The sequence below is a fragment of the Diutina rugosa genome (genome assembly GCF_008704595.1).
Source record: "Diutina rugosa strain CBS 613 chromosome Unknown scaffold17_size212612, whole genome shotgun sequence".
NCBI lineage: Eukaryota > Fungi > Ascomycota > Pichiomycetes > Serinales > Debaryomycetaceae > Diutina > Diutina rugosa.
In genome coordinates this window covers 91,228-113,696 of record NW_022995172.1, presented here as the reverse complement: position 1 = coordinate 113,696, position 22,469 = coordinate 91,228, and the positions used below count along the sequence as shown (strand labels likewise).

At 48.1% G+C, this 22,469-nt stretch overlaps 9 protein-coding genes across 9 annotated transcripts; 6 read left to right on the top strand and 3 right to left on the bottom strand. All coding sequences in view use genetic code 12, as the record gives it.

The window, feature by feature from the left end:
• Positions 1-577: 577 nt before the first annotated feature.
• Positions 578-988, bottom strand: DIURU_004239 (uncharacterized protein; the record flags this gene model as incomplete). Its single annotated transcript, XM_034157090.1, has 1 exon — positions 578-988. One exon carries the CDS (start codon positions 986-988, stop codon positions 578-580), a length of 411 nt encoding a protein of 136 aa, XP_034010973.1.
• Positions 989-1,528: 540 nt separating this feature from the next.
• On the top strand, positions 1,529-3,929 carry CDC14 (phosphoprotein phosphatase; the record flags this gene model as incomplete). The annotated part of the gene is made up of 2 exons (XM_034157089.1): positions 1,529-2,968; positions 3,390-3,929. The coding sequence occupies 2 exons, from the start codon at positions 1,529-1,531 to the stop codon at positions 3,927-3,929; spliced, it is 1,980 nt and encodes a 659-aa protein (XP_034010972.1).
• A 680-nt stretch (positions 3,930-4,609) lies between these two features.
• On the bottom strand, positions 4,610-4,966 carry DIURU_004237 (uncharacterized protein; the record flags this gene model as incomplete). Its single annotated transcript, XM_034157088.1, has 1 exon — positions 4,610-4,966. One exon carries the CDS (start codon positions 4,964-4,966, stop codon positions 4,610-4,612), a length of 357 nt encoding a protein of 118 aa, XP_034010971.1.
• A 97-nt stretch (positions 4,967-5,063) lies between these two features.
• On the top strand, positions 5,064-6,443 carry DIURU_004236 (uncharacterized protein; the record flags this gene model as incomplete). Its single annotated transcript, XM_034157087.1, has 1 exon — positions 5,064-6,443. The coding sequence occupies one exon, from the start codon at positions 5,064-5,066 to the stop codon at positions 6,441-6,443; it is 1,380 nt and encodes a 459-aa protein (XP_034010970.1).
• Positions 6,444-6,800: 357 nt separating this feature from the next.
• DIURU_004235 (uncharacterized protein) lies at positions 6,801-8,120 on the top strand (the record flags this gene model as incomplete). Its single annotated transcript, XM_034157086.1, has 1 exon — positions 6,801-8,120. One exon carries the CDS (start codon positions 6,801-6,803, stop codon positions 8,118-8,120), a length of 1,320 nt encoding a protein of 439 aa, XP_034010969.1.
• Positions 8,121-8,321: 201 nt separating this feature from the next.
• DIURU_004234 (uncharacterized protein) lies at positions 8,322-11,048 on the top strand (the record flags this gene model as incomplete). The annotated part of the gene is made up of 1 exon (XM_034157085.1): positions 8,322-11,048. One exon carries the CDS (start codon positions 8,322-8,324, stop codon positions 11,046-11,048), a length of 2,727 nt encoding a protein of 908 aa, XP_034010968.1.
• A 994-nt stretch (positions 11,049-12,042) lies between these two features.
• DIURU_004233 (transient receptor potential ion channel family protein) lies at positions 12,043-14,445 on the top strand (the record flags this gene model as incomplete). Its single annotated transcript, XM_034157084.1, has 1 exon — positions 12,043-14,445. One exon carries the CDS (start codon positions 12,043-12,045, stop codon positions 14,443-14,445), a length of 2,403 nt encoding a protein of 800 aa, XP_034010967.1.
• Positions 14,446-14,561: 116 nt separating this feature from the next.
• On the bottom strand, positions 14,562-16,424 carry RLI1 (Fe-S cluster-binding ribosome biosynthesis protein; the record flags this gene model as incomplete). Its single annotated transcript, XM_034157083.1, has 1 exon — positions 14,562-16,424. One exon carries the CDS (start codon positions 16,422-16,424, stop codon positions 14,562-14,564), a length of 1,863 nt encoding a protein of 620 aa, XP_034010966.1.
• Positions 16,425-18,190: 1,766 nt separating this feature from the next.
• Positions 18,191-22,294, top strand: DIURU_004231 (chromatin-remodeling ATPase; the record flags this gene model as incomplete). The annotated part of the gene is made up of 1 exon (XM_034157082.1): positions 18,191-22,294. One exon carries the CDS (start codon positions 18,191-18,193, stop codon positions 22,292-22,294), a length of 4,104 nt encoding a protein of 1,367 aa, XP_034010965.1.
• Between the last annotated feature and the right edge of the window lie 175 nt (positions 22,295-22,469).

Genomic DNA, 22,469 nt, shown 5'->3' with positions numbered 1-22,469 from the left:
CCCCTAAACTTTCCAAAAGTGACGACGACAAACACCATGGGCTTATACAAGATTCCCTCGGCCCCCGCATTGAGAGCCGCCATCGAAGCCGGCAGCCCCCACGACGTGCTGGAAAAGTTAAGAGACCTCAGCATCTCCCTGACAACCCCCCGCCTGGTGGTGTGTCCCCCCAACACCCCCGAGATGGGCTTCACCGAAAAAGGTGTCCCCCAGTTCTCGTTATCGGATGTCGAGCTGTGGCGAATCTAACTGCCTTCAACTATCAGCTACGGACTACTTTTTTTTTTTGGGCACACACAACAACGATAATGGATAATCGGTAGAGTTTTTTTTTGGATATCACGGGAAAGGTTTCAATAGTATATAGAGTAATAATTAATAATATAATGGTTTTATTTCCGTCTATTTGGTATAGTTGTATTTTTAGTTATTAGCAGGGGTTTCTTTTTCTTGAAACGGTAAATAGATGACCCTAGTGTAAATGTGTGCGGTTATTACGTACAGATGAATTTCCCCAAAATGACTGAAAAAAAAAGCATCTGGTGCCTGGCTAGATTTTTTTTCATGGCGGTTGACATCACAACAACTGGCTCTCGATGTCCTCGAAGTCGTCCTCGTCGTCGATTTTGATCACTTTCGCCACCCCGGTCTTTTCGCGGACCAACTCGACGGCGCCGGCGTAGAGCATTCTCTGTTCCTGGCCACACGTCGGCGGGATCCAGTACACTAACACTAACGGCACTTTAAGCCGCCCGTCGCTCAACTTGATCGGGTACAGTAACACCACAAACCGGGGCAGATTGTCGGGCAACTCGTCGACCAATTCTTCCATCAGCGTCACCTCGTCATCCTCGGGGACGATCTCGTAGGTATCTTTGTTGATCGAGCATACGAGGGCTTCCATCGAGTCCCCCTTCCCCAGCAGGAACCGGAACTTGCGGAGTCTCTGGAGGGTGTCGTTGGAAAAGGTGTAGAGGCCGGTCGACATTAGTGGTCGGGATCACGGTGATGGTAGCGCTGCTAGGTAGTTGCCAGGTAGTGAGCGCGCAGTGTGGGTGAATGTCAACGGACCACACATTAGCGGGGTGGGGCGAATTTCTGCGGCATAACATTTACGTGAAATTTTACAGTGGGTACACCATGTTTACACGCTAAGCGCATTTTGATATAGATTTTGCACGAGTGGTTAATCACGAAGATATCGGTCTCATCATCAGGGTTTAATGAGGTTTAATGGAAAATACACAAAAACCCTAGTTAATTAAGATATTGGCGACTAACGCTAGATGTCAATGACGACCATCGTCCCCGTATCCAATTACGGACTAAAGATCACTCTGCTAGCGACGACCTCAATTGCTATTCCACCTTCCCCGGCGGGAATAAAAAATGCCTGCATACACGCGAAGAGCCATAATATTTATGGTTTGGCCCGATTCAGATGCGGCTGCTCTCATTAAAAAACACCCGGGAAGACGTGGTTTGCACCGAAGTTGTTGTCGTCGAGTGACCCATACACCCATCCACGATGTCGAAAAACAAAGTCAAGGTGCCGTTGATCGAGTTCCTCAAGAACCGCATCTACTTGGGGGCCTACGACTACGCCCCCGCCGATACCCCCGACCTCTGCTACTTCACCGTCGAGGACCAGCTCCAGTACAACCCGTTCCATCTCGATTTCGGGCCCCTCAACATTGGCAACTTGTACCGGTTCGCTGTGGCTCTCCATAACATCCTCAACGACGATGCTAACCAGGGTAAAGCGGTGGTGTTCTACCTGTCGACGCTGCCGAAAGACCGCGCCAATGCCGCGTGTTTGCTTTGCTGCTACATGGTGCTTGTCCAGCTGTGGCTGCCTCACCAGGTGCTCCAGCCCATCTGTCAAATTGACCCTCCATTTGCCCCATTTCGTGATGCTGGTTACTCCAACGCCGACTTCGAGATTACGATCCAGGATATCGTCTACGGGATGTGGCGGGCTAAGGAACGGGGGATGATCGATTTAACTACATTCAACTTGGAAGAATACGAACAGTACGAACGGGTAGACCAGGGGGACTTCAACGTCATTTCTAAGGACTTCATCGCGTTCGCCCTGCCTCAACAGTCACAGTCGAGACGCCTGACCCTGAGCCTGCCTCAACTTAACGAACCTTTCCGCAAAGTGCTTTCATACTTTGTTGATAATAACGTCCAATTAGTAGTGAGACTTAACTCCCACTTGTACGACCTGGCCGAGTTCACTAAACGCAACATCCAGCATATCGATATGATCTTTGATGACGGCACGTGTCCGATGTTGGAATACGTGCAGAAATTCATCGGCGCTCTGGAGTGTGTGATTCAAAACGGCGGCAAGATTGCCGTCCACTGCAAGGCCGGCCTTGGCCGTACCGGGTGTCTCATCGGCGCCCACTTAATCTATACCCATGGTTTCACCGCCAACGAGTGCATTGGCTACATGCGGATGCTTCGACCAGGGATGGTGGTGGGTCCTCAACAACATTGGCTCTACTTACATCAACAACAGTTCCGTGATTGGCGCTACACCATGGTGCTTGACAACCGTGCCGACGACTTTATTGGTGGACTCTACCCGTTAGTGCCTTACGACGAGTTCAAGCAACGGGTAAGAGCGGAACGTGCTCGCAAGCAAGCAGCTCAACAACAACAACAGGCGACGCTGCCGGTGATGGACTCGCTGTTCCAGACGCCAATTCGCCGGCGGAAGATCCTGGGGGCCCTCGCCGCCAAGATCCACACCGCGGTACCTATGGATCTGCCAGGGCAACCACGGAAGTACCGTCAAACTGGTGACGTCGTCAACAATAGCGACGATGAGCAATACGAAGAGGAATTGATTGAAGAAGTAGAAGTCGTCACCGAATCAGTGGAGCTGCTGCCACCGCCTCGCGACGTGTTGCGCACCATCAGCCAAAACCATCTGGGGGTGCCGCTGAAGATCCCCGTCCCCGGCCGCATCCTGCTGGTGCTGCTGCCACTGCTGCTGCCCACGGGGATCAAGATCCCCAAGCTGCGCTCAGCCCTGCGGGTTCTGCTGGTGAAGCGGGTGCTGCTGGGGATCCGCAAGGTGAGTGTTAAGAAGTACTAATGGGTCACGAATGCATAATGATACACCAAGGATGGACCCATCATCAGATGAGGGCGCATCGACTACTTACAAAAATAGTGTTAGCGGCTATACGACAGTTTAAAATACCACGATTAATGAATACTTCAAAATATCGAAACTACAAACAACTATCAACTCACTATATAAAACCTCGCCATCACCACGTCATGACACTCTGGTATCACGATACCAGCGTCAAAATGTTAGAGGGTGCGTTCGGTGGGTAAACTCTCAAATATGAAGACAAAGCACTTAGGCGCTTTTACGTCTCCACGAGAGGCACCACCTCGCAAATTGTCACCAGGCCACGATCCAGGCCCGGATCGCCAAGAACCACGCCCGAACCAGCCCCACCATCTTGGTGAGCTTACCTGGAGGCTTTGCCTGTACAGCAGTACCAGCCGCTGCCGCCACCAGTTTTACCAGTTTTGCCAGCTTAGCCAGCTTGGCCAGCGTCGCCAGACGAATCAGAGCTGCTCCCAGACGTACCAGACGCACCAGAGGCGCTCTCGCCAGCACCGCTGCCAGTCTGATCAGAGCTGCTTTAACCAGCCTTACCAGCGGTGCTTTTGCCAGCACCGCCATCAGCCGTACCAGGGGAGCGCGAGCCAGCGGCACCGCCAGCGCTGCAACCAGCCGCACCAGCGGGGCTCGAGACAGTGCTGCCACCAGGTGTACCAGCTTCACGTCGTCTTCATCGTTAATCACTGATGCTGCTTCAAGTGCTGCTGGCGCCGATGCCACCCGTTTGTTAGCCGGTGCTGCTATCCACTTGCCATTAATCTCACTGCGATAAGCTTGTCTCAATGTGGGGAAGTAAGGTTGCCGTTGTTTAGCTGGAGGGCTCTCCACCTTTTTCGGGGGCTCCACATCAAAGTGCCACGCTGTTTGGGGCCACTTGGGCATGGCAATGGGGGTAGTTGTGGGGGGAATTACCGTAGTTGACGGCCTGAATTTGTTGTCGTACCCCACTCCCCGGCTTATGTACCCTCCCGCCTCGGTGCCTCGTTTTATTAGTTGCACCTTTTTCTACGGGGGAAATCGGGAGGGTGCGGTTGCATTGACAATGGAAGTTGACAACCATCAGCCAATCCCAAGCAGAAGTGGAACAATCCATGTGAGGAGTGAGGAGATTTGTCTACATTGTGTAGGTTAATCAAGTCTCCAGCGTGGCAAGTCATACTCAGGCGCTCTTATCACATTCAGATGTAAGCATAAAGATGTAATCTCGGCTGTACTTTACTTGAAAATTCAGCAAAACATACCAGTAACTTTTTGCATATATCAGTTTACCACTTCTAACTAAAGCCTAGTTTGAATGTAACTCGTCAGATAAATCCCCTTTTGGTATTACATTATTACAATTGTGATCAGGGACTTGTCAAAGAGCAACCCTCACAACAATCCCCTTGGAAGCAGCTTTGGGTCTCGGTTACCCACCCCGTAAGGGAACAGTATCACAACTAACTGTGTCCATTATTCAATCGACTTAGTAGGGTCCACCACCTCAAACGGCTCTTTAAGGTAGGCGAAAGCAATAGTATCAAAGTCGTTAAAAGCGCCAGCAGCAGTCAAATCGACCCACTGGTTAGCGTAAATGTCCAGCTTATCCTTAGGTGCGGCAAGGCGGATGTCGTCGACGCTCAAGTCAGTGATTGTTTCAGGCTCGCCGATATCGGCTTCGACAAGCGTGAGCCCACCACTGGCGTTAATCGCGTCTACCAACGTACGCTTGAGGGCCTTCTCCTTGGTAACATCGCTGGTATTGACGGGGAGGACGTAGGCGGCCGTGCCCCGCTTGAAGCTGATCACTGTTATCTTGGGCACCGCCATCGAGAGAAGGCCTTTACAACAGCAGCAATACGATTATATGGGTGTGCGGCGCGCGCCCTGATAAACGCTACAGTGAGGGGACTTTTGGCAACAGGTGATGGCCACGCGTCTGCTCTATCGAGCGTTACGACGGCGATTGGCCCTAGTGGATCCTCACTATGTGAAAGCAATTGATATCCCTGAAGAAAAGCTTAAAATGGAAGCTGACCCCGAACGATACACTAAGTATCTCCGCGCTGAGCTCGGCTACCTAATCCGTCAAGCATTTGAACGTCCTCTGAATGATCGCCATCATCCCCGATGGGTAGCTCAGTTTGAGCGTGGAGCACGTTTGGTTGACCAGTTTGCCGATGCCAATTATGTCGTCCAACAGGTATTGGATCAACGCCACGAGGACTGGCTCCACCAACAATGGCACTACGATAACATTAAGCATGAAGAAGCTCAGCCTAAAGACACACACCGTCCTAGTCTACATGAGAAACGTCAGCAAAATACTGACCATCTACTACGGCGGTGGTTCAAACATGAACAACAAAACGGTGGTCTTCCCATTCCACAAAAGCTCTCCTACGTCGAAAGAATTGCTGATACTACCCTTAACCCGTTTGGGGCGATACCTGAGTCTACAAAGGCCAACTTGATTAATCAAGCCTACGACTCTGATTACGTGGAAGGTATCATCAAACCCAGTCTTGCCTACGACATCAATCGCAATCATTACCTTCGTCATCTCGATGATATCGTCAACCATCGAGGACCATTCAAACCAAGGATTCTGACGACATCTGCTGGTCCCAATGCTGCTCCATATATACGCATGCCCTACCGCCAAGACGAGAGTATGGGAAAGCTAGCCGTGACAATCAAACGCTGGCTTACCGCTACGAGAATTAATGCCATTTGGCAACTGAAGCAGCCGTTGACTAATGAAAACCAACAGAAAAACGGAGGCTATGCCATAAGGACTAGAGGCAACCATGATGATGTCATCTATCCTCGAGCTTATTATGAACAATGGGCCTCTGATGAAGCTCAATGGGAAGCTCTAATCGAGGGGCGAGATTTTGATACCGTTCTCAAAGAGTGGATTGGACCTTTGGACACTACCCTGAAGCATCTACAAGATCGGGTACAGCACTTTAAATCTGAGATTGGCGATGTCAAGGCTTATGAGCCTTTGCGTCAGCAATTGGAAGAAGGTCTGAATCAGCACTATGACGACTTAGCCAACGTCTACGAACGGATTTCGCAACAACTTCGATCGAATCCTCATACTTTCAAACACGGCGAAATCGTCAATAGTGATCGGAACCCCGATGGAAGTGGCAAACAGTTGGGTGATTACCTAAAATCATACAAGCATTTCCAGTGGGGTGACGAATTCTACGATCGATTCACCCGGCCTTCGACTACACGTGACCATGTGACCCCCACCGAGCAGGGCGCGCAACCAGCAAGCCCCCCAAATCTGTGACCCGTCCGCACCAAAAGTTCATCAATTGTAAGGTACGACGAGATGGTTGTGTGCCCCTGAGGTTGTTTCGGTTCACCCGCGACCAAGACGCGTCGTAACTCAAACGCAACGGTTCGAACACAAACCCTGTTTGTTCAATCAAACCTAGACTCATCACATAGACCGGGATTGTATATAGAAATCCTATGAATCTGGCGCTTTCCTCGATGTTCTGTGTGCACCTTTGGCACCTTCCTCATTTGGCTTGTCTCTCAGCGTATGCACTCCTGCATGATGGTAGGCTTCTATCGAAATCTATGGCGGCTCCTTTTAAATACCCATCCTCTGCTCGTTGAATCCTTGCCGTTACGTCACTAAATGGACTACTACAGCGTACTCGGAGTCTCCGCCCAGGCTTCTACCGAGGAGATCACCAAACACTTCAAACGACTAGCCCTCAAGTACCATCCCGACAAAACCAATCATGACCCGTTGCTTACGGAGAAGTTTAAAGAGTTGAATCGGGCATACGAAGTGCTTAAGGACAATCGTCTACGACAGATTTACGACACCAAAGGCGAAGAGGGCGTCCGCCAGGAGGAAGCACCCCCACCCAATCATCACTTCACTCAGGGAGCTCTGGCGTTCTCTGCTTTTACCCAAGGAAGTGCCCAAAATATATTCACACAAATCTTTTCGGATTTGAACCTGATTTTCGAACAATCACAAATCCCCACATACGATTTTGGTGACATGAAACGACATGTGGAACCATTGGTGCTGGATATGCCTCGGCAATACGAACAGGGCAAAGACATCCATCATACTTGTCAAGTTGAACTTGGCGATCTATTCTACGGGAAGCAAATCAAATTGTCACTTCCTAAACGGCTGAAATGTGCCAGCTGTGATGGTCTTGGTGGTGTCAGCCCCAAAACTTGTCGTGGGTGCCAAGGACTGGGTAAAGTGATTATTTCCCATTTCAATGAGTTCTCCCAAATGAAGCAAGTAGGCCTGTGTCGTGCTTGTCATGGGCGGGGATTTTACAATCCGCCAGCTCAAGCTTGTGATGATTGCAAGGGGGCTGGATACATTAAGGAGAACAAGGTTCTCAAAGTCAATTTGCTCCCCGGTTCACGCAATGGGGACAAAATTTACTTACGCGGGGAAGGTGACGAAGGTCCATTTCTTATCCCGGGTGATGTAATTATTCATATTTGTGAACGTCCACACAAATTCCTTGTGCGGCGTAATAATGATCTATTCATGGAAAAAGAAATCGATTTATCCACCGCCCTTTTAGGTGGATCGATTTACATTGATGATTTTGTTGTCGATGGCCAAGCGCTTCATATCGATATTGAACGCGAGCAATGCCCTCTCCAAAGCGGCGAGCCGAAATTGATCAAAGGCTACGGTATGCCGATCAATCAAGCCACTAAGGGCGGTCAAATCGAGCAAACATTGGAGGACGTCGACTTCTTCAAGGATGTGGCGTTCGACATGTCCAAGTACTCTCGGGGTAACTTGTACATCAACTTCACGGTGAAAATGCCGGATCTCAATCTGATTTCCGAAACAGACGCCACCGTGTTATCCCTGCTTTTGGGATCACGCATACAAACGCCAGACCACGGCCAGATCATTGGCACTGGCGCATTGACGAACTTAGACAATCACAAGCGTCGACGTTTGTAGTAATGATTATGATGACTAACGTTTAACCGCTTTCTTCTTGTAGTTTGAACTCAATTTCCTAGACCCGTATATCTTGATAGTCTCTGACAGCGATAAAAAGCATCTCTACTCAACTTTCTAGAGATTCGTAATTTCTGGACTATTATCACCGTCGCACACTTGTCTATTTTGATTTAGATCAAATACCCGCACGCATACAACATGGGGGACGGCCGGGTGTTGGATCCTGCTATCATCAAGGATCTCAGCAACCACATCTATGAGAAGCGCAAAGCCACTGCGTTTCAGATTGAGCTGTTCACCAAGTCGGCATTATCCCGCAATGAGTCCCAGACCATTTACAAGATCATTGACGAGCTTAGTGAGCTCACCAACCTGGGAACAAACCTGGCCAAGATGGGAGCGATAACTGCTCTAGGCAGTGTGCTGGTGGCATTGGGTAGCATTGCGATTGCCTACTTCTTGGACAAGATCATCAAGCCGATCTTTGCCACGTTTAAAGATACTGATGCCCGTGTACGCTACTACGCCTGCGAATCCTTGTACAATATCGCCAAAATCGCTCGAGGAGAAATCCTTGTCTACTTTAATGAGGTGTTTGACATTCTTCTGATATTGGTAACCGACTCAGAACTGCTGGTAAAGAACGCCGCTGACATTTTGGACCGACTCATTAAGGATATCGTCAGTGCCAAGGCTACCAATTATGTGCTGATTATATACCAAAAAGAGCCAGTGACGGAGATTACAAGCCACTTGGTTGACGCCAATGGGGTAGCTATTCAGGTCAATCACCCTCAAGATGCTAAAAAGGCATTTTCCTTGCCCAAGTTTATCCCCACACTTTTGGAACGCATGTACGTATTGGATCCCTATTGCAAGAAGTTCATGTTGCTGTGGCTCGAGTTGTTAGACGATATCCCTACACTCGAACTCATTTCGTTTCTCCCGACGTTTTTGGAACCACTCATCAAATTCTTGATGAACAACGCCCCCGATGATGTTCGAATGGACACTGAAAACATGCTCAATCAGTTTTTAGTTGAAATGCAAGGAATTGCTCGGGTACGTCATGAAAAACGAAGAAAGCAACGCGATACCCTTAGGTTGAAGGAAAAGGGAGAGAAACCGGAAAATGACAAGGATGGCAGTACAGAACATGAAGTTGACAATGAGGCAGAAACTGTAACTGAGAAACAAGCGGAGAAGGAGAAACTGACTGACAATGATAAGTTGGAAATTGGTAAGGCCAAAGCTAACGACAAAACAAAGACCACCGATAAAGACAAAGAGTCAACAAAAGAACAACACAATGATCCCAACAAGTCATTTGATCTGGCAATCCTGAACTTAACCACCGTCATTCATACGCTGGAAGCCAAACCGGATCATATTGAAGAACCTGATGACAACGAGAGTCATGTCGATGGTGTGGAGGATGATGAAAACGATGAAGAAAATGACGAATTTGTAACAGGGCAAGACATCTATTTGGATTATCCCAAAATGATTGAAATTTTATTGACGTTCTTGCGCCACTCACCTTCGATGAAATTGGCGCCCGTTGATCTTCTGGGAGAGCCTCATGACATTGTTGTAACTATCCAGGAGATAAGTTTGACATGGCTTGAACAAATCCTCAACATTAGTCCACTGGGATTCGTGAATTTGTTACCTCAGTGTCTCACTATTATTATCAGGAATATCGCCACAACTGAACAAGAAAAGGATTTCGATCTTCGAAACCTATTCCTTGGCTTTTCTTCAGCTCTTCAACAATTTCTTGTTTCACTCAAGGAATGCAACGACGAATCACAACTCCAAGGACTCACCCCTGAGCTTTATGATGACTTTGTTGAGTCTCAACTTCCACAATTGATCAAAACCATAACCGACAATTACACCGCCACCAAAAACGATTTTGGAAAAATTACTTGCTTAGAATGGCTTGAGTTTTTATATGCTCAAAATCCAAAGGAGTACATGACTGTGTTATCGGACCGACCCTTCAAGCTTGGGGATCTTTTGAGATCACTGAGTAATGATGTGGCTAGTAAGCTGCTTGAATTGTTCGCAGTCATAAGTGAAGATAATGATCTGATGTTCAACCAGCAAATCGAGGATCTTTTGCATTTCTTCCACACCCAATATCAGACCAACAAACCTCGAATTGAACTTGTCGTACGCAAATTGTGTACTTGCCTTCCCCTGCAACGCGTCTATCTGCTGATTGCTGGAAACTTGAACACTTGGGAGGATCTTGATTTTGTTAATGCTATGGTTTCCACGCTTAACACTATCTTATTGACCCTGAATGAGCTTGGTGACTTGCGCAAACGGCTCAGAGCCTTGGATGTGTACAAGATGGACGACTGGCAAATATTTGCCACCTTATTCCAAAGCTGGTGCCATCTGGCGACACTGGCACTTTCATTATGTTTGCTCACATCGAACTACGAATTGGCTTACCTTATTATAAAAAATATCAGTGAACAAGAAGTGAGTTACCAGTTGTTGATGCATTTGGACATTTTGGTACAGCTTATCGAACTGCCTATATTCCTCAAGCTCCGTATGCAATTGTTGGAGCCAGAGAAGCAGCCATATCTCTACAAGACGTTGTATGGACTTTTGATGATTTTACCTCAGCTGCTGACATACTCTACTCTCCAAAACCGTCTCACCCTGGTGGCCACGTTATTGTCGCTGACAGCGGCTACTGCTACTCCCACACCCGCTGCCACTACCCCGCTGGCATTACCGCAGCTGACACCACTGCTGTTGCTGATTCGCAAAAAGCGGATCTATGAGATGCTTGACAAGTTCATCAAAGTTCAGGAACAACATGAACATGCCGACGCCGTCAAAAAGGAGAAAGAGGACAAGGACAAGAAGCAGAAAGGGGCTGTGCCTCGTCGTGAACCTTAGTCAATAACTAATAAAAAATCACGTTGAAAATAGTCTAGTAGATCAGGCTTTTCCTTATTTTACTCGTGTGGAGGGGTAATCTTTCCAACCAGGTTACGGTTGCTCCCCCACTATTGATGCACATTGCGGGACCTAGACTTCACCATGGTGGACGTTTACCACTAACCTTTGCACCATGACAAATGGATGTCGCCATATGTATCGTCAATTTCCAAGCATCAACTTTTGTAGGCGGAGTTTTGGTCAGAAATTGAAATTCGCCGAGAAAAAGCCGATTTCGCCCAAACCATTTGGACAAAAGTACCTTTATACGACGGTCAGATGAGAACTTTCATTCGACCGTAAGTTTGAAGAACCTTTTTTTTTTTTTTTTTTTTTCCACAATGACTTTGAAGTTATGTCGNTTTTCGTTTTTTTTTTTTTGTGTACGGCACGCGTAATCGGGGCAGTACCTGGTTACGATCACGGGTCGATTTGCTATATATAACTCGCAATTTTATAATGTCTTGGGAGCGCCAGTTTTTTATCCAAGAAATACCAAGCTGGCTCTGTAAAACCCATAACAACACGGTGTCCATTTTTCATCAACGTCCCGACCATACGTCGACACATTCCGATACCCGATATCTCAATTTGGTGTGAGCGGCGCGCGTCGCGTATTGTGATGTTTAAGTGCTGGCTTTAATAGGCGATCCCTCGGAGAGGCCTAAATTACGTACATCGCTCGCGAGGGGGGACCCAGCACCGCCACTACTAGTCTAAGCCCCTCTCCTCCCTTGCTTGAGGAACCCCTGTAACATAAACAACACCTGCGAGGCTGCCGCTTTGCTACATTCGCCGTGTTTGCCTCAGCCTTGTGATTCGCCATCTCCTGTCACTTGGCATTGCCCAGCACGGGCTGTGGTCGGTGCGCATTTTTCTTTTTTCGTTAAGCCCCCACACAAAAACACGGATCTCTGGCATTTACCACCACCCCCCATAGCCAACGATCACGATGTTGTTTCTCAGACTATGGCTCGCCCTCTGGGTGTGCATGCTCCTGGGGGTCGACGCCACCAAAGTGATCAAGTCGCAGTCGCTTTTGACGTGTATGGACAACTCCCAGTTCACCGCGACCAAGTTCGATGTCGTCCTTTACCCCGAGAACAGTACGGTCTACTTCGACATCTCCGCTCTTTCAACCATCCCCGACGACACTTTTGTTGTTGCTAACATTACCCTCGTTACCTATGGGCTCATCCCGCTTAAGCAGCTGTTTGACTTCTGTTCGTTGAACTACCCGCTGATCTGTCCCTTCCAGCCGGGGCATTTGGATATTCAACTGTCGTATACGCTTGACAAGAAGATTATGGACATGATTCCCGGTATTGCTTACACTATCCCTGATTTGGACGCTCGTGTGAGAGTGGTTATCCACTCCAACAGTCTGACTGAACCTTTGGCGTGTGTCGAAGCTGTATTGTCAAACGACAAGACCGTTCAAACCAAATATGCCCTGTGGCCTATCGCTGCCATCTCTGGGCTTGGGGTTATTGCCCTGGGTGTGGTCCTGGTGATCGGCCACTCGAACACTGCCGCTCACATCGCGCTGAACTCGATGTCGCTTTTCATTTACTTCCAGTCTTTGGCGATCATCTCGATGCAGGCCGTGGCTAAAGTGCCCCCTATTGCCGCTGCGTGGTCTCAAAACTTCCAGTGGTCATTGGGGATCATTAAGGTTGGCTTCGTCCAAGCAGTGGCCAACTGGTACATTCAAGCTACTGGTGGTACTCCTACTTCGGTGATCGATCAAAGAAGATTGTCAGTACTGGTACAAAAGAAGCGTGGTTTGGGATACCTTGAGCAGTTGCACGATCTTTATCGCCGCCAGTTGCAAAATGATCACCTTACGTTGTTCAAGCGGTTTTCCCTCAGTGTCGACACTGATGCTAGCTCGTTCGACAATACCGACCTGGACTTGTACACTACTCTGGAGAAGGACGCTAACTTGGCGCTGAAGATCTTGGTGCTTCGTGGCATTCAACGTGTCGCCTATCTTGCAGGTATTGAAATTACATCATTCTTCATGACTCTGATCATGTTCTTGTTGTTTTTTGCTTTTGTTTTGGTGGTGTGTCTTATGTTCTTCAAAGCGATTGTGGAAATTTGCGTGCGCGCTAAATGGATGAATGAAGGCAAGTTCAGTGAGTACCGTCAACAATGGGGTCACATTATCAAAGGGTCGTTGTATCGTCTTTGCTTTATTTCGTTGCCACAAATCACGGTGATGTGTATTTGGCAATTCTTCGAACGTGATTCAGCTGGTACAGTGGTGCTTTCAGCATTCCTTTTGGGTATCTGGATCATTCTTTTGGTTCAGGCTGCTGGTAGAGTGGTAATGATGGGGCGTCAATCCGTTCGCGAGTTCAAAAACCCCGCCTACCTCCTTTTTGGTGACGGCAAGTTCCTCAACAAGTTTGGATTCATTTACGTGCAATACCGTGCCGACAAGTACTGGTGGATCGCGATCTCACTTATTTACATCGTGTTGAAGTCTTTGTTTGTGGCTGTGTTGCAGAACCAAGGTAAACCGCAGGCGCTTATTGTGTTCATCATTGAGTTGATCTATTGCGTGGCAGTGTGCGTTTTCCGTCCCTTCATGGATAAGCGTACCAACGCATTCAACATCACTATTGCCATCATCAACACCATCAACGCGCTTTTCTTCGCGTTCTTCTCCAACATTTTTACCCAACCAGCTGTGGTACTGTCGGTTATGGCCATCGTATACTTTGTGCTCAATGCCGTGTTTGCCTTGTTCCTTTTGTTGTTCACGATCATCACCTGCTTATTGGCACTCATCTACAAGAACCCCGACACTCGTTACCAACCGATGAAGGACGATCGGGTATCGTTCTTGCCTCGGTTCACGGGGAAGAGTGCTCAACATCAAAACGACAAGGAAGAATACGAATTGTTCCAGTTGGGCCAAACCGCGATGAAGGGTCACGAACATGGCAAGGGTGGTGCTTACGAGGACCTGGTGTACGAAGCCGAGTCATACTACCCCGAATCCAGCAAACAAGGCCTGGGTCAAGGTAAGGTGACGTTCACTGATGAAGTGCACCTGATAAATAATCGCGATCTGTACTATATGGAGCCGATTGAGCCCGTTCAACCGACTCTGACAATTGGTGGTACTGCCCTGAGTTTTGGTGGTAGCACCAGTTACGGCGGTAGCCAATACGGCGGTAGCCAGTACGGCGGGTCTCGCCTGGCATACACTACACCGGCCTACGAGTCGCCAGCCCCGCCACAACACGGGTTCCCCTCAACAGGCCAGAACCTGGGTCAAGGTGGCTCAAGCAATGGGCCTTCGGCGTATTCACGCCAAACCGGGTACACCCCACGCTATTAACGGATTTGGTATGGAAATAAATGGTTTTTTTTAGATTATTCTAACTTTTTTTTTATTCACCCACATAATGCTCTAGCGGGTGTGTGTGTCGTATGGAAATTAGTATATTAGGTCCGTTACAATCCCGTGTTATCCAAGAAGAAGTAGTTGCCCGACGCCTTCTGTTCCTTGTCCATTTGCGAGTCCAACTTGTTAATTCTGGGACGGAACGAGTTGGGGTCTCTTCTAAAAGTAACATTCAAGTTCTTCAAGAACTTGTTGCAACCAGTCAAAAGCGATTCAGGAGTGCCAGCAGTGGCATCCTTCGAGGGGATACCTTCGTAGACGATCACACGGTCGGCCAAGTAGGTAGCCATGATGAAATCGTGCTCGACAACAAACGCAGTCTTCTTAGCATGCAAAATGAATCTCCGGATAACCTTCGAACAGACAATACGTTGTTCCGAATCCAAGTAAGCCGAGGGCTCATCAATAAGGTATAAGTCAGCGGGGACACCCAACGACAACACAATAGCAACTCTTTGCAATTCACCACCCGACAAGGTTTGCACTTCTTGGTCGATGATGTCATCGATCTTAAGAGGCTTCACCACATCGGTTTGGAATTGAGGGTGCAAGAACGAAGCTCTAATCTTCTTGAAGAACAATTGTCTCACGGTACCAGTGAACTTGGGAGCAATCTTTTGCGGCTTCATCGACACATTAAGACGAGGCATTTCAGTACCAGCGTCGGGGGCAATGGCACCGGCCAACAACTTACAGAAAGTGGTCTTACCGGTACCGTTTTCACCCATCATCACCAAGATTTCGGAAGTGGTGAAGTCACCAGGCATGACCTTCAAGTGGAAATCACCTTGGGTCTTGTGGAGTTCGGGGTACTGGTAGGCATTCAGCTTGTCTAAGATGAGACCATCGGCGGCATCGGCCAATCTGAATTGAAGCAGTTCTTCTCTGAAACGCATGTTTTCAGTAGGAATGTGACCATCGAGGAAAATGTTGATACCTTCTCTCACCGAGGAAGGAAGCGAGACCACACCGTACACCGAAGGCACACCATAAAGAATACAGACAAAGTCCGACAAGTAATCAAGAACCGACAAATCGTGCTCGACACAGATGATGTAGTTAGTCGACGACAATAACGATCTGATGAGTTCGGCAGCTCTCAAACGTTGCTTGACATCCAAGTACGACGAAGGCTCGTCAAACATGTAAACGTTGGCTTGTTGGACACAGGTCATAGCGAGGGCAAATCTCTGCAATTCACCACCAGACAAGTTGGCAACGTCACGGTCAATGACACCCTTCAACTCAAGGACCTTGATGATGTAATCGAAGTCTTCAGGACGACCGTTCTTAGCTCTCAAGATTTCACCCACAGTCTTCAAAGGAGACTTCGCCAATGCTCTGGGGATGTTGTCGACGTATTGAGGCTTGATGATGGCCTTGATGTCATCTTCCAACACCTTGGTGAAAAAGTTTTGCAATTCCGAACCTCTGAAGTATCTCAAGATTTCTTCCCAGTCAGGAGGGTCATCATATCTCCCGAGGTTGGGCTTCTGCTTACCAGCAAGAATCTTAAGTGCCGTCAGCTTACCAATACCGTTGGTACCGACCAAACCCAACACTTGACCGGGTCTAGGGGTGGGCAAACGGTGCAATTTAAACGAGTTGGCCGAGTAACGGTGGGTGGTTTCAGTTTCCAAGTTAGAGGGCAAGTTGATGATAGTGATAGCGTCAAAAGGACACTTCTTGACACAAATACCACAACCAATACAAAGGGTTTCAGAAATGAAGGCGATCTTGCTCTTTTTGGTCACTTCGATACAGAGCTTACCCACCCGCACCACGGGACACAGCTTGTAACATTCAAGCGCACACTTGTTGGGCTTGCATCTGTCGGGACTGACAATGGCAATTCTGGAGGGCCCGCTTTGCGATTCCCGCTCCTTGTCCTTTCTCGGGTCCTTCTTAGCCATCTTAGATTGCAGTCGATGGGATGAGGGCTTGATGAGGTGTCGATGAAAAATCTGTGCGCGTACTGCAGGTGGGGAGGACAAATTCACAAAGTATTAGATTAAGTTTCAAGAGAACTGGATCGAAGTAACCAGAAACGATTAAGAAATATTGCTAGAAACTCATAGTGTTATTTATATGTGATTTGGGCGAGTGCTGAATAATGACTTTAACGTGATTGGATATAACGCATCAAAAGCATCTTGCTCGCGCCACGAAAAACTGGTGGGGAATAGGAAGTTTTAGCGAGAAGATGGTGTAAGCTTTCTATAAAATTGATGAATTTAATTTTGTAGGTTTACTCAGGCCAACGTAGATTACCATTGCAAATAGACCTTCTATACGTCTTCGATTAGAATACTTTTGGACATACCCGTCAGGTCATGACCTTTCTAGATATACGTGTTACGAGGCGCAAGAATAACAAACGATGTCTTATTTGCGGTCTCTGCATCGAATGTAACGTGTCAGTAAATACGTTCAGAACGCAAAGTATTTTACTAAAGAGAGTCACACGACCATGTTGGGGGAAGTGTTGACAGGATTATAAGTTGGCTTATGGTACATGTGACACTGAGGCCCCGTGGCGTTGTTTCTTCAAATGAACGTCCTGCAGACAAGGTAATCTCGAGAATTTGCCCTCGTCCGCAAAAAAAATTTGCTCTCCTCGGCACACTCCCCATATAACATGGTTAACACGTTAGTGCTAGCTTGAGGACTTTTGATCATGACAAAAACTGTTATTTTTACAATCGCAGTGTTGTAAAAAGGTTTGCATTGACCATTGCATCGAGTTATCCGCTGCTACTGGTGAACTATAAAACACGTTGTTGTGTTGATGCTTTGATGGGCATGTTGTGTGGTCGCTTTCAAGAATGACATCTTTTCCAATCCAAAGCTTTTAGTGGCTTTAACCACTTGACCTTGACTGATTTTGGAAGCTTCTTTGTGATCTCTTTTGGCTGTTGCTTATTGAGCTGAGTCGGTTTTACTAGGGGGCCACAGCCAGTGGTTCTTGATGTAAATCTTCAGTTTTTGCATCATGTATGGGTTTACGAACGGGCTTCCGAATCTCGGGGCTACTATGGTAGTCATTGCCGGCATCAATATGAGCTTCAAAGAACGCTGATATACGACATTTAGGTTCACCTAAATCTTGTCAATGTTATTCCGGTGTTGAACGAAACGTCAGAATAAGTCGAACAGGTCTCTCAGCGTGTGTGAACAGATGCTCCTGTGTTTTTTCCAATGGTGGAGTGCCAGTTGGTTCTCAACCAGTGGAAGGCTACGGGGCGCGAAATCACAGAGACAAAAGCTGGATATGTGTACTCAACTGGCTTCAGCGAGTGAGTCCTTGCCTTATACACGCTGGCACTATAACCAGCAACCGGCTCGAGAGGATTTTTCACAACAATCTTGAAGGCTTTGGAGTCTTCAATGTCGTACCGGAATGACATCTACTAATATGATACAGTTTTTGCCTCAGACATTCAACAGATACACTACTACATCACACCACCCCAGATAACTACTATACAACCCCATTGGGATACAATACAAGTTACTCAACATCATCAAAAAGTTGACCTATGCGAATAATCGCTGGTCTCTCGTACGTACAACTGCCAATAAACAATCCTTTACCACCCCAACCCTTCGTAGTCCTCCCCAACAACCGTCCTGCACCGTTGGCAAAAGTTTTTCCTCAGCACATTCACGTCTCTTCACCATGAAGCTCGACCTCCCCGAAGACGTCGAGGCGAACCCTGAGCTCTATGGGCTTCGGCGGAGTGGGAGAGAACGCCGGCAGGCGGCTCCCAACACGCTGATGACGTTTTCCGACGACGATGACGACGCGGACGACGATGAGTTGCCCACGCGTAAACGTCGGAAAAGAGTCGAGCTCGATTACCTGGAGGAGGAGCTGTTCAATGAAGAATCAGATGAAGATGATGGCATGGCGGTCGACGATGAGCCCGAGGATCTGGAGAATGACGACGACGATTTTTATGTGGGGAAAAAGCCGAAGCGGGCACGCGTCAAGCGGTCGACGCCGCGGGCTAAATCTAAGCTGACAACTCCGGCTATCCCAGCCGAGATCCGGTTTCTGAGCCGTAACAATAACAAACTGGTGCTGTACCTTGATGAGTATGATGACGAAGATTTGCAAGCCCTGGAGGAAGACGAAGTCACTTACACATATGAGTACCCCGATGAGGACGAGCGCAAAATAGAACAAGTCTTAGACCACAAGCCGCATCCTGACCATACCGAAGAAACTGGTGACCCTAAGGTTGACTACCTCTTCAAGATTAAGTGGCTGGATGCCCTGCATTTACATAACACTTGGGAGCAATATTCTACGTTGAAAGAATATAAAGGGTGGCGTCGTGTTGACAACTATATCAAGCAATACATCGTGCTTGATCGGGAAATCCGTGAAGACCCCAGCACTACCAAGGAAGATCTCGAGACCATGAACTTGGAGAGAGAACGGGTACGTGATGAGCAGGAGGAATACACTAAAGTCGAGCGCATCGTTGACTCTAAGCGTGACGAACTGGGTCTCCAATACTTGTGCAAATGGAAACGTCTTTACTACGACGAATGTCTGTGGGAGGACGCCGAGGAAATTGCCAACTTGGCTCCCGAGGAAGTCGCTCAATTCCAACTGAGGCTCCGGCTGAAAGTGTTGCCGGCTAACCTGAGCAATTACGCGAAAGACCGGCCTCAATTCGAGAAGCTTACCAAGCAACCACTGCAAATCAAGAATGGTGAACTCAAGGATTTTCAACTCACTGGTCTCAACTGGATGGCGTTCTTGTGGCTGCGTAATGAAAATGGGATTTTAGCCGATGAAATGGGGTTGGGTAAGACCGTGCAAACAGTTGCGTTTTTGCTGTGGCTTATTTATCTTCGTCGTCAATTCGGACCTCACCTTGTTGTGGTGCCATTGTCAACTATTAATGCCTGGCAAGAAACTTTCGAGAAGTGGTCTCCTGACGTCAATGTCATTTACTACTTGGGTAACACCGAAGCTCGTCAAACGATTCGTGACTACGAATGGTACGTCAACGGTACCAAAAAGCCCAAGTTTAATGTGTTGTTAACGACTTACGAGTACATCTTGAAGGACAGAGCGGAGTTGGGTCTGATAAAGTGGCAGTTTTTGGCAGTTGATGAAGCTCATCGGTTGAAGAACGCCGAACTGTCGTTGTATGAGGCTTTGTCGCTGTTCAAGGTGGCTAATCGCTTGCTCATCACTGGTACGCCTTTGCAAAACAACATCAAGGAATTGGTGGCTCTTTGTGACTTCTTGATGCCCGGGAAGATTTTCGACCGCCATATGGCCGAAGAGATCGATTTTGAGACCACACCCAATGATGAGCAGGAACGTTTGATCAAGGGGATCCAAGACAAGATCAAGCCTTTCATCTTGAGACGTCTTAAGAAGGATGTCGAAAAGCTGTTGCCGCTGAAGCTGGAAAAGATTTTGCGTGTCGAGTTGCTGGATGTTCAAACAGAATACTACAAGAACATCATCACCAAGAACTATGGTGCCCTTCTGGCTACCGGTCAGCTGCAGGTATCGTTGCTTAACGTCATGGCCGAACTCAAGAAAGCTCTGAACCACCCTTACTTATTTGATGGGGCCGAAAACCACGTGTTGACTCGACAAGGTATCAACACTGCTCAAGTGTCACGGGAAAACGTTCTTAAAGGTTTGATCATGTCACTGGGGAAGATGGTGTTACTCGAACAGTTGTTGACCCGACTCAAGAAGGAAGGCCACCGTGTACTTATTTTCTCGCAGCTGGTGAGAATGTTGGACATTTTGGGTGATTACTTGCAAATCAAGGGTTACCACTTCCAGCGTCTCGATGGGCTGATTCCGCTGGCGCAACGGAGAATCTCCATTGACCACTTTAATGCGCCTGACTCGAAGGACTTTGTATTTTTGTTGTCGACACGTGCTGGTGGTTTAGGTATCAATTTGATGACCGCTGACACCGTCATTATCTTTGATTCCGACTGGAACCCCCAAGCTGATTTGCAGGCAATGGCTAGAGCTCACCGTATTGGGCAAAAGAAGCACGTGAGTGTGTACCGTTTTGTTTCCAAGGACACCGTTGAAGAACAGATTCTTGAACGGGCCCGCAAAAAGATGATTTTGGAGTACGCGATTATCTCTTTGGGTATCCAAGATCCTAAGCTCAAGACTGCGGCCGATCCACTGACCGGTGAATTGCTGAACATTCTTAAGTTCGGTGCTAACACTATGTTTAGCGACAATTCCAACCAGAACAAGTTGGAGAATTTGAATTTGGATGATGTGCTTTCACGAGCCGAAGACCACGACACCACTCCCGATATTGCTGAAGCTGGTCGGAACCTTGGTTCGGAAGAGTTCCTCAAGCAATTCGAAGTTACTGACTACAAGGCTGATATTGATTGGGATGATATCATTCCTGCCGAAGAATTGGCCAAGCTCAAGGAAGATGAGAAGGCCAAGGCGGATGAAATTTACTTGAAGGAACAAATTGCCATGTACTCTAAACGACGGGCGGCCACCAAGGCTCCTTCATTCGACACGGATGACGACATTGAGGATACCAAACCCAAGCGTTCGCAAAAGGCTATCAACCATCAACTCACCGAGAAAGATGTCAGAGCAATCTACAAAGCCATTTTACGTGTTGGCGATCTCACAGGCAAGTGGGAGCTGCTCATTGAGGAAGGTGCCATTCCGGCGAAAAACCCCGTGCTCATCAAACTGGCGTACCAAGAGCTCTGTGACATGGCCCGTAAGCTTGTGCACGAGGAAAAAGTGCGGAGGGCAAAGGCATTCGAGGAGTTGGCTCAACAACAACTGCTGGCAGAAAACCCTACTCTGCTCTGGCAGGCAAAGAAGAAGGAGAAGAAGGCGGTTTTGTTTGAGTTCCAAGGTGTCAAGAATTTGAATGCCGAAATCATCCTTAATCGTCCCGGTGACATGAAAGTGTTACTGCAAATGGTTAAGAAAGCGGAAAAGCCTACCGAGTTTAGACTTCCTCGTGCTCCGAAGGGTGTGCAGGCTTGGCTGTGTGAATGGGATGCTACCGACGATGCCATGCTTCTTGCCGGGGTATACAAATGGGGTTATGGCCAATGGGCTCAGATTCGGGATGACCCCGTGTTGGGGCTTCAACGCAAGCTTTTCTTAGAAAACGAAACCTACGAAAAGGTGGAGAAGAACAAGGAAGGTGTTGAAGAAACCAAACAAGAAAGAAAGGTACCTCTGAGTGTGCACCTTAACAGGAGAGTTGATTATTTATTCACGCTTTTGAAGGGAGACGACTCCGGGGCCCCGGCGACCAACGGAGCCCTGGCCAAGAAGCGGAAACGGGCGCCGGCGAAGTCGCTGTCACCCGCACCACCGCCGCCACCATCAGCTCGCGAGAAGCCTACTAAGCCTAAGGCCAAGCCGGCCCTGGCAGCTAAGCCTAAGGCGCCGAAGGCCGCCGCTAAAAAGCAGGCCAGCGAAGACTTGGAGTACGAGCTGATGGACGAAGCCGAATGCAAGGCCACCCTCAAGCCGGTACTGAAGAGTTTGATGAAATTGCATCGCGGCAATGTCGGGTACGATAAGGCCGAGTGGGCCAAGGTGTTGAAGGAAGAGCTCCTCAAGATCGGACGATTCATCGAGGTCCACACCAATAAGACGCCTGCCCCTGAACGGGAGAAGTTGCTTAACCATCTTTGGAGTTACGCCGGCCTCTATTGGCCAGCGCTGGTGCCATCGAAAAAGATCCACGACATGTACGACCGGCTCAAAATCGCCAAGGGCCAATAATCTTGTGATTTCACACTTGTATAACTGTAACCAGACAAACAGTAAACGTCATCATTCTGCACATTCCCCTTTTCCCATGGGGTTCTAGACTTACTTGACGCTGTGGCTCAAAGCGGCAAGGGCATGAGCCGATCGAACCATGCCTCATTCCCACAGGTGTGCCTCACATCATACG